The sequence below is a fragment of the Bos indicus x Bos taurus genome, chromosome 4 (assembly GCF_003369695.1).
Source record: "Bos indicus x Bos taurus breed Angus x Brahman F1 hybrid chromosome 4, Bos_hybrid_MaternalHap_v2.0, whole genome shotgun sequence".
Taxonomy (NCBI): Eukaryota; Metazoa; Chordata; class Mammalia; order Artiodactyla; family Bovidae; genus Bos; species Bos indicus x Bos taurus.
Window position 1 is genome coordinate 27,898,823 of NC_040079.1, and position 10,561 is coordinate 27,909,383.

Sequence of the window (10,561 nt, forward strand, 5' to 3'; positions counted from 1 at the left end):
GGGGCCTGAGCTACAATGCCTGGGGGTAGAGACGAGCCCTGGTATCTCCCCAGACCTTCCTGGGGAGCATAAAACACAGAGCAAGACCCTCCTATAAGGTGCTCTGAAGGAAGCTTTCTGGCTGATGGTTTGGAGAACATAACCTGCATGAGACTGCAGGCAGAGCCTTGAATGTGGTTCCCAGCCCTGGACCAGGGTGATGGGGATCTGTGGTCCCTGGTGCTCTTCCTGGCTGGGCAGAACCTCCTGAGCTTAGGAGGCAGGACCCTTGCCCCAAGTGTATCACCTGCTGGGGGCTGATAAGACTTTTGAGGGATCTTAGCTCCTTGACCAGGGATTCAACCTGCATACCCTGCACCAGAAGTGCTGAGTCTTAACCACTGGACCGTCAGGGAAGTCCCCTAGCTCTGTGATGTTTTAATTCAAAGGTTTAGTAAAACGAATTTGAATCTTTGTAACCAATCTACTGGCAAATTTTATAAACCTTATCCTCTATCACAAAACCCCATCCCAAGATCATTCCAAGCGAGAGATTCCACCCAAAGAACCCTGGATTATTGTAGGCTCAGCCCCAAGAACAAAGAAGGACCTCCCAGGAGAAACTGCCCTCCCCAGTCTTCCCAGTGCCTGTCCTTTGAGAGGAGGCTCAGCCTGGAGCATGCCGCAAGATGGTAAGATGCCCGAGAGAAGCTGGAAGGACAGGTAGCAAAAGGAGGGAAGAAATGGCTCAAGGTTCTGCTTCCATCCACGTGGTTTCCTGTGCCCTTGGCCAGCGTTCTAAGGGAGCTCAGTCCAGACAGTCTCTCTGTTCCACCCTGTGTCCGTAAGCTCGGTAGGGCCAGTGCCTATGGCCAAGGAGCAAAGATTCACTCATGAGCCAGCTCCCAGAGAAAGTGGCATGTTTGGGGGACCCTGTGAGCAGAAGAGGGGCCATCCCCTGGGGAGAGGATTTTCTCTACGGTGGGAAGGCAGGCTGGAGGGGTAACCCTCTCCCAGGAGGGTCATCCTGGCCACAGGTGGACTGGAGAGAGGGGAGCTGCCGGGTTGGATGCCTCTTTCTCCCACCCAGGGATCAGCAGCGTGAACCAGCTAGGGGGGCTCTTTGTGAATGGTCGGCCCCTGCCCCTGGATACCCGGCAACAGATTGTGCAACTGGCCATCAGTGGGATGCGGCCCTGTGACATCTCCCGGAGCCTCAAGGTACGATGCTGGGCCCTTCACGCAGTGATGGGGACAAGAAGCGGGGAGAGGAGCCCCTTTAAGGCAAGTCCGGAGCTGGTGCAGACTGGGAGGGCCTTTGGGCTTGGGCTGCTCCCCTGAGGGCTGGGATAGGGAGCTTCAGACTTCTGAAGGTGGGGCTGGACTCCACTCTGTGGCCTTATAGCTTCCTCTGTCCCAGGGACACTCCTCCTCTGGCCATTAGGCCTTACCTGTCTCTGCCTCTCACCTGATGCAGGTATCTAATGGCTGTGTGAGCAAGATCCTAGGCCGTTACTATCGCACAGGTGTCTTGGAGCCCAAGGGGATTGGAGGAAGCAAGCCACGCTTGGCCACGCCGCCGGTGGTGGCACGAATCGCCCAGCTCAAGGGGGAGTGCCCGGCCCTCTTCGCCTGGGAGATCCAACGCCAGCTCTGTGCAGAGGGGCTTTGCACCCAGGACAAGACTCCCAGTGTAAGTGCTCTCCCCTCCCCAGAACTGGAAGTGGAGCCACAGACAGGCTGTCTGGGGAGGCAGAAGTAGATTCCTTCTTACTTTGCAGTGGGGCCTCCCAGGCTGGGGGCGGGGCTCCTGGGCTCGCTTCTGACCCAGAAGTTTCTCTTCTGAAAAGTGGTGAGACAGGTGAGATGAAGAAAGTATGGGGAGTGAGAGGAGGCTGCCCTTGGAAGTAAGGTGTTGGCTGGGACAGAGAGAGAGAAAGAGAGAGAATGTTGGGGAGACATCCTTAGGAAGCACCCCTGGCTCTGTGTACCATCTTCCTACTCAACACCACACGTCCTCAGGTCTCCTCTATCAACCGCGTCCTGCGGGCATTGCAGGAGGACCAGAGACCGCCCTGGATACATCTCAGGTTGCCAGGTGGGTCTTGGAGCTGCCTCCAGGGATGATCAGAGCCACAAGTAAGCATCTAACAGTTCCCACGTTCCTTTCTTGTTCTTTCTTGCATCACCCTCACCACAAGACAACCTAGAGGGCCTGGCAGGGGGTCTTATTCTCTCCTGGCAGGAGAGGATGGAGGCTCAGAGGAAGGGAAGCGACTTACCCAAGGTCACTAGCTAGGTGTTGGCAGGTCCTGGAACGGAGACCAGCTCCCTAGGCCCCAGGTTCACAGGATCTGTTGAGGAGGAGGCAGGACTGGGGCTTCCACATCTTCCCTCTGCCTCGATCACAGCCTCTCAGACCACTTTTGATGTGGTCTGGTCACACAAGCCTGGACCAAACCTTGCAGCTGTCTCCCTCCAAATACTAAGCATGCGCCCCCATGGTATGGAGTGTGCCCCTCACCCAGTGCCCCTGCAGCAACCCCCGAGTACCGGTGGATGTCCCAGCAGTGCAGCTCCTCTCTATAGCCACACTGCCCCGGCCCCACAGCCCCGGAGGAATCGCTGTCGCAAACCTGCTCCAGCTCCTGTCTCCCTTTGCAGCTGGTCTGGGTCCAATTCCTCGAACTCCCCCCTGTGACTCTGAGGCTCCCCGGGGTCCCCACCCAGGAACTGGCCACCGGAATCGGACAATCTTTTCCCCAGGCCAAGCCGAGGCGCTGGAGAAAGGTGCCGGGGCTGGGTGGATGGGGGCCACAGAGGTGAGGACCTAGAGGCCTATAGGCCATGGCTGAGCGCTGGAGGCTGCAGGTGGCCCTGCCTCCAGGAGGAGGGCAGTTCAGGGTTGTCCTAGGAAGGGTGGGAGTTGGGGGGCTGCTGCTGAGGGGGAAGCAGGCCTTGTTCCTCTCCCTGTGCCCTTGCCGTGTGAGCCTCCATCTCTGCAGAATTCCAGCGTGGGCAGTATCCTGATTCAGTGGCCCGTGGGAAACTGGCTGCAGCCACCTCTCTGCCCGAGGACACGGTGAGGGTGAGTGAGCCCTGCTGCACAGCGTGCACAGGCCCGAAGCGTAGAGAGTCTGGGCCAGGCAGGCTTTGGGCTGCGGTAGAGAAGGGGGTGGGAAGGTGGAGACCAGCTCGTTTGGAGTAGAAATGAGACAAGCTCCTCCATGTTCCCCTGCTGCTGATTGCTCTCCCCATCCTCCCTCTCCACGCCTTGGTGCTGAGGAAGAGGTCAGAGAGCAAAGGCCAGAGCAGGAAGCGGGGAGGTTGGGTCTGGGGAAGGGTCTGCTCTCTGAGTCCAGGTCAGGAACATGTGGGTGAGAACGGTAGGTGCTGGGCCCTGGAGCGCACAGTCAGCTGCATGGTTCTGCCCTCCCTCAGATCTGGTTTTCCAACCGAAGGGCCAAATGGCGCCGACAAGAGAAGCTCAAGTGGGAGATGCAGTTTCCAGGTGATTTCTCAGCCCATGCATCTACTCATCCATCCACTCACCTTTCTCTTCCTTCCTTCCTTCTTCCCTTTCATTCCTTCCATCCATTCACATTTCCCTTCCTTCCTTCCCTTCCATTCATCCATCTATCCATCCATCCACTCACCTTTCCCTTCCTTCCCTCCATCCATCCATCCACCTATCTTTCCTTCCATCTATCCATCCACCGAACATTTACTTGGCACATCCCACGCATCAGATCTTGTACTGGATGCTGGACACACACAATCCTTGCTCTTCAGGGTTGCACAGCCCCAGATTTATCATCCCTAGGAATTAATCCTTCTTCCCCAGTCTTTTAAGATCCCGCGTTGGAGAGGAGGCAGTTTAGGGCTGTAGCATCAACCCCCTCCCACCCCTGCCAGAAGTCGTCGCCTTTCCTAAAACTTCCCCTGCCTCTCACCACCATCCCCTGCTCCACAGACCCTTGTTCCTCCTGCTGAGTGGATTCTCCCTTACCTTGTAGGTGGTTCCCGGGGTCTGACTGTACCAAGTGCCTCCCCAGGAATCTTCTCTGCACAGGTATCCAGGAGGAGGGGGAGTTTGTGAATCGGGAAGGCCGAAGGGGTCACTGCTCCTCCCATTCCCAGTGGAGGCCTGAGCTGGAATTCACGATGCCCTGGGCCCCCACAGTGCATGCTTCCAGGAAGCGCCATTCTCACAGTCTACTGTGTGAATGGCGCCCCCTGAAGTTGTTCAAGATACAGCCTGGGGGCAGGGGTCCTGGCCGTGCTAAACAGGAGGCGTCGCTGGCAGCTGAGGGCTTCCTCTTGCTTTCCAAGCAGTCCCCCGGCAGTGTGTCCAAGGCAGTCCTATCTACCCTGGAATCCCTGGGTCCCTACTATCCACTGCGCTGGGGGACAGCATCAGAGGGGTGTCTGAGTGACACCCCACCACAAGCCTGTCTCCAGTCCTGCTGGGGTAAGAATCCTTGCCAGGCTGCGCTCCTGCAGGGTGTGGGGAGGGCAAACCAACTCCTTGACTCACCGGAAGGCCCGATCTCCAGTCAGGTTTATCAGGGGAACCTCAATACAGCTTTCCTAATTCCTTGCATGGCCCACAGAGTTGGGGAGACTAGCACCCCTGAGTGTATACTACCATTGACGGCTGTAGCAGGAAGACGGGGCGGGATTGGGATCTGAGTGTATATATCCAGGGTAAAGAGCCAACATCTGCCTCTCTCCCCAACAGTGACTTGGAGGGCTGGGGTGCCACCAGCAAGCCCAATCTCAACCTCTCTTCATCCCTGCAGGCTACCTGCCCCCCACAGCTGAGCTTCCTGGGCTCCATCCTGCTTTGCCATCCTTGCCCTTCCTTCCTCTGCCCCCATCACCAGTCTTGGTGCCCGTCAGGCCTTGCAGTGGCCTGGCTCCCCACTGTGAGGTCTGGGATGAGGAAGGAGGCTCAGTATGGAAAGGAGATGTGGTGGGGGGGATATGACCCCACCTGTCCAAGCAAAGCACGGCCCCTCCTCCTTCCTGTGTCTCCTCCTCGTCTGTGGACCTTGCCCCTCTTGTGCGTCACCTGAGTGGAGAGGCTGTGCTTAACCACATGTCACATTGGCCTTACGAGGCTTCCAGTTGGCGGTAATAAAAACATTTTTAAAATTGGCAGTAGTTCTGTTGTCCATCATGTTTTTAAAGTGAGTATTCATAATCCCATCCCTGCATTTAACAATTATAAGCAGTTTGCCCTCTGTCTGTCTAAATATCTATGAAAATGTGTATCTAGCTAGCTATCATCTAATATATTTATGTGTTTACATGCTATGTATCTAGCTACTGTCTATCCATCCAATCTATCGAATCTCTGTATGTATGCATGCATGTATCTGCACATGTATGTATATGTATCTGCCTTGGTGTTTTTGTGCTCATATACCCACACGTATGCACACGTACAGATACTGATAGCACCTCATGGCCTGTCACCCCTGAGTCCTCCAGCATGCATCTCCAAAAAATAAGGGAAGTTTTCTTACATAACTACAACACAGTGACCACATCTAAGAAAATGTCTAATAATTCCTTAATCTAAGAGACGTATGAACTCCTTAATTGCATATGTATTTTCTGCACAGCGGCAAACAGAGAGGAAATGCCCCTTTTTATATTCTGCTTCTCCCTTTATATGTGCTCCTGGGGCATGTTTGCTTGCTTCTTCTTTTCTGAAAGTTCCAAATCATCTCAATTTTGTCTTCCTAGAGAGAGAAATCTCCAGGCTCCTCCTGGGAAACCTAGGGATGTAAGAAAAGAGAGGGACACGGAGGAACGTGATGGAGGGGATATTTGGAGTGAGGGGTGGGCTCATCTCTCCAAATTCTTTCCTTTTTGAAGAGATGGGGATGGAATGATGATGGTGCAAAGTGAGGGTCAGGACAGAGTTTATTTACTCCCATCTGCAAAGGTACTGGTCCAGAAGTTATCCTTCAATAAGTCTCTTTATCATAAAATACTCTAGAGCTGTGCTGCCAGTAAAAGTAGCCACCAACCAAATGTGGCTAGTAAAGTGATTAAAATGAAACAAAATGAAGAATTCAGCTCCTCACTCACACTGTGTGTGTGCTTAGTCACTTCTGTTGTATCCGACTCTTTGCGACCCTATGGACTGTAGCCCACCAGTCTCCTCTGTCCATGGGATTCTCCAGGCAAGAACACTGGAGCGGGTTGCCATGCCCTACTCCAGGGGATCTTCTGGACCCAGGGATTGAACCTGAGTCTTCTGCATCTCCTGCATTAGCAGGCAGATTCTTTATCCACTAAATCACCTAGGAAGTAGTCACATGTGCCTGTGGCTACTGTGTTGGACAATAAGCATTATAGAACATTTCCATCAGCACAGAGAGCTCCATGTGACAGCACAGCTCTACCATGAAATTCCAAGGATAACAGAGCATGACCTGCCTCTGCCCTGCTTCTCTGCTCTCAACCTGGGGCCCCACTGGACAGATGGCCCAGGGAAATGGCCAAGGTTTTGTTGGGGGACTGAGACTGTGCCATTCACTTCAGTGACCAAACTGATCTTAGCAATGGAAGCAGCTGGAAGCTGAAGCCCCATGGCTGAGCACATTCAAGCTGAGGATGGCAACTTGTGGGGAGCATAAAAGCGTGCACACACATCTGTGTGTGTGTGTGTGTGTGTGTGCGCGAGTGCGCGCGCGAGCACGCACACACATGTGCGCATGCACGTGCGTGTGTCCCTGGGCACATACATTCCTGTATGTCTGACTATATCTATTCAGGGAAGGCTGAAGAAGAGATTCTGCATTAAATGACTCCCAAGGTCTTATCTCTGAAGACTATTCCACACCACTGCTGCTGCTAAGTCGCTTCAGTCGTGTCTGACTCTGTGTGACCCCATAGACGGCAGTCCACCAGGCTCCCCTGTCCCTGGGATTATCCAGGCAAGAACACTGGAGTGGGTTGCCATTTCCTTCTCCAGTGCATGAAAGTGAAAAGTGAATGTGAAGTCGTTCAGTCGTGTCCGACCCTTTGCGACCCCATGGACTACAGCCTACCAGGCTCCTCCGTCCATGGGATTTTCCAGGCAAGAGTACTAGAGTGGGGTGCCATTGCCTTCTCCGATTCCACATCACATCTCTGGCCTATTCTTAACATTGTCTAGGAAAGGAGATGCCCTGGTCCTTAGCGTTTGCAACCTTCTCTTATTGCATTAAAATGTTTACAAAATTCTTTCATATTTCTTGAGGAAAAACATACTTACGGAAACTTGACATCACTTTCCTCTACCCAAGCAGAAACTCTCTCAGCTTCTGGTTTCAGCTTCTCTTCTCAATAAACTTAAAAGCCAGGGCCTAGTTGTGGGATGATGCAGTAGGGCTCAGGCTTTGAGAGTGTTTGAGAAGCTGTCTGGATGCTGCTTTATATAATATTGAGTCAGCAATGAGCAAAAATTATTCCCTTTTCCACTCCCTTTCAATTCTGATTGCATCAAAGAGAAAATTTTCATTTTGGTTCTATTCTGTAGCCACTCTGTAACACTTGTTAATCTGGTTTTTTTTTTTTTTTTTTTTAACAGACGGAAAGGGAGCTTCAGGCTCTGAACCTTGGTCAAGGAAGGGAAATATGACTAAAATTTATGGCATCACTTTGGTTTCATTATATTCTTTTTTTTTTTTGTCTTAGTATATTCATTTTTATGGTCACTTTCTACTCATGGCTTCCCTGATAGCTCAGTTGGTAAAGAATCCACCTGCAATGCAGGAGACCCTGGTTTGATTCCTGGGTTGGGAAGATCCACTGGAGAAGGGATAGTCTACCCACTCCAGTATTCTTGGACTTTCCTTGTGGCTCAGCTGGTAAAGAATCTGCCTGCAATGTGGGAGACCTGGGTTCAATCCCTGGGTTGGGAAGATCCCCTGGAGAAGGGAAAGGCTACCCACTCCAGTATTCTGGCCTGGAGAATTCCACGGACTGTAAAGTCATGGGGTCACAAAGAGTTGGACACGACTGAGCAACTCTCACTTCATTTCTGCTCATGGCAAGTGATTCTGGTCTTCCATTTTATGATAGTGATTAAAATATCCCTTTCTAAATAAAGGTACTTAAGAGCCTATGTCAAGAAAGGCATTAATGGGGCAGATGGTATGCCACTAAGGGCCAATGTTATGAAGACAGTGCAAGAAAGACACCCATTTTGGAAGCTCTGTTTTGATGGAAAGAGTCATGGGCATCAGGGTCTACTCTAATTGAAGAATTGCATCAGAGGTCTCTGCTGGTGCTACTACTGCTAAGTCGCTTCCTTCATATCCAACTCTGTGCGACCCCATAGATGGCAGCCCACCAGGCTCCCCTGTCCCTGGGATTATCCAGGCAAGAACACTGGAGTGGGTTGCCATTTCCTGTTCCAATGCATGAAAGTGAAAAGAGAAAGTGAAATGCTCAGTCATGTCCGACTGTTCGCGACCCCATGGACTGCAGCCTACCACGCTCCTCCGTCCATGGGATTTTCCAGGCAAGAGTACTGGAGTGGGGTGCCATCGCCTTCTCCCAGTCATAGGCAAATCACTTCAGCTCCCTGTAAACGGTGGGCAGTGATGGAGAAAATACCTGTTGCGTCCTACTGACTGGATCAAAAGGAAATGATAAGGTGGTATGGTCGGTAAGCTATGGAGGGACAGTGGGCTATATATGCATAGGCTGTCATTACAACTACCTTGTGCCTATAGGATTAATAATCCTTCCGTTGTCGTAAGCCAAAAGGACATCTAGTCATATCTGGATTGTGAATCCTTCAGGGCGAGGCTTATTCCTCATGGGACCTCTGGGAAAAGTCTAGTGATTCTGGAGGGGACGGGGAGAATCAGTGGAAGAATAGGTTACCATTTGGTTTCCCCTCTTCTGGACACCACTTGAAGTGACCTGGAGTCTCAGTTGCCACCCACATTCACACCTCTACTCTCAAGTCAGATGCACACCAGGGTCTTGGGGGTGGCCGTTTGTGATGTATTGTTGCTTGAAACAGGTGTTTTGCTAAACTGGGTAGGAAAAGTTGTGTTACAGATATTCTTCTCATGGATCTTGACTCTGGGGTTCTTGTTTGGTTTAGTGTAGTAGTTTCTCCTGGAAGATTTAGATTTCCATAGGTGGCATCCTGTTGACCTGGGGAGGAAAGAGGAAATAGAAACCTTCAGTTGGTCACTTGCTAATTTCTAGCATTTAGGAAAAAACCTGGTGAGACCCAGTGGGAAGAGAGAAGATAAAGTCATTTGTTCCTATCTTGAGGAAGTGCCACGGGGACGGAGAAGAGGTTAGTTTATAGGAAAGAGCAGTAGAAGTGATTTAGAAAAATCCAATGAATGGTGCAAAATACCATCAGAATTCACAGGGAGACTACAACCAACAGGTTAGACTTTCTAAGAATTCAAACTGACTTGAGGAAGACATCTGATGGCATGAGGGTGTGCAAGGTGCCAAGCTGTTTACTAAGCATTTCACTGTCATCAGCTCATGTAACATAATAGTCCCACGAGAGTCACACTATATTCCATTTCACCTACAAGAAACAGACTTTGAGAGGTTCATTGGCCCAAGGTCAAACAACCAGTTTTGCTAATAAGCATCAAATTAGAACCCAGCTCTGAGTCCAGAAATGATCTCTTAACCACTTTGATGAAATGTCTACTAGAATGTCAGACCTGGAAAGAGAAATCTAGTGCAATCCAAATCCTTCATGGAATAGATAAGGAAACGACTTAGTGGGATTTCCTTTTGTTTTCCCGTTTGCCACAATTAAAGGGTTTATGTAGAAAATCAACAGAAGATGAAGGAAAAGAGTGAATGAATATGGGGATCTCTATCTAGAGGCATACAGTCACTGACCCCTCATATCACCCTATGAAACAGACATTATTTCCATTTTACAGATAAGGAAACCAAGGCCTAGAAATGTTGGAGCAATTTCCTTGGGGTTACAAAGCTAGTAAGGACCATGCCTTGCTAATTTTGGTTCCAGGTCTATATAATATCAAAACTGAATCTCTTTCTACAACATCCTCCTGACTTCCTAAGCCAGGAAAGAGAGGATGATTGTGAAGGGGCAGGGCTAAGAGGAATGAGGTACCCTGAAGAGTTATGAACAGGGAAAGATGGAATGGAGGCATCAGCTTAGAAAAGTAGACTTACAGTGGAGAGGAGATCAGGTAGGGACGGGCCTGGTGGCTGGGGAGCCCTTGTTGCACTGCAGGCTCTTGGTGGAAAGCCTGCCACACAATTGTGCCAGTAATTATGGTAATTACTAAGGAGCAAGCTAGGACCAACCTAGATAGCATATTAAAAAGCAGAGACATTACTTTGCCAACAAAGGTCCGTCTAGTCAAGGCTATGGCTTTTCCTGTGGTCATGTACAGATGTGAGAGTTGGACTGTGAAGAAAGCTGAGCACCAAAGAATTGATGCTTTTGAACTATGATGTTGGAGAAGACTCTTGAGAGGCCCTTGGACTGCAAGGAGATCCAACCAGTCCATCCTAAAGGAGATCAGTCCTGGGTGTTCATTGGAAGGATTCATGCTGA

At 50.8% G+C, this 10,561-nt stretch overlaps 1 protein-coding gene across 1 annotated transcript; it reads left to right on the top strand.

Annotated features, from left to right (window-relative positions):
- Positions 1 to 658: 658 nt before the first annotated feature.
- On the top strand, positions 659 to 4,911 carry PAX4 (paired box 4). The gene is given in 11 exon segments (XM_027538426.1): positions 659 to 671; positions 1,070 to 1,200; positions 1,457 to 1,672; positions 2,002 to 2,077; positions 2,644 to 2,769; positions 2,985 to 3,067; positions 3,421 to 3,490; positions 3,996 to 4,051; positions 4,312 to 4,454; positions 4,787 to 4,853; positions 4,855 to 4,911. Coding segments are annotated over 11 exon segments (1,038 nt in total).
- The last annotated feature ends 5,650 nt before the right edge of the window (positions 4,912 to 10,561 follow it).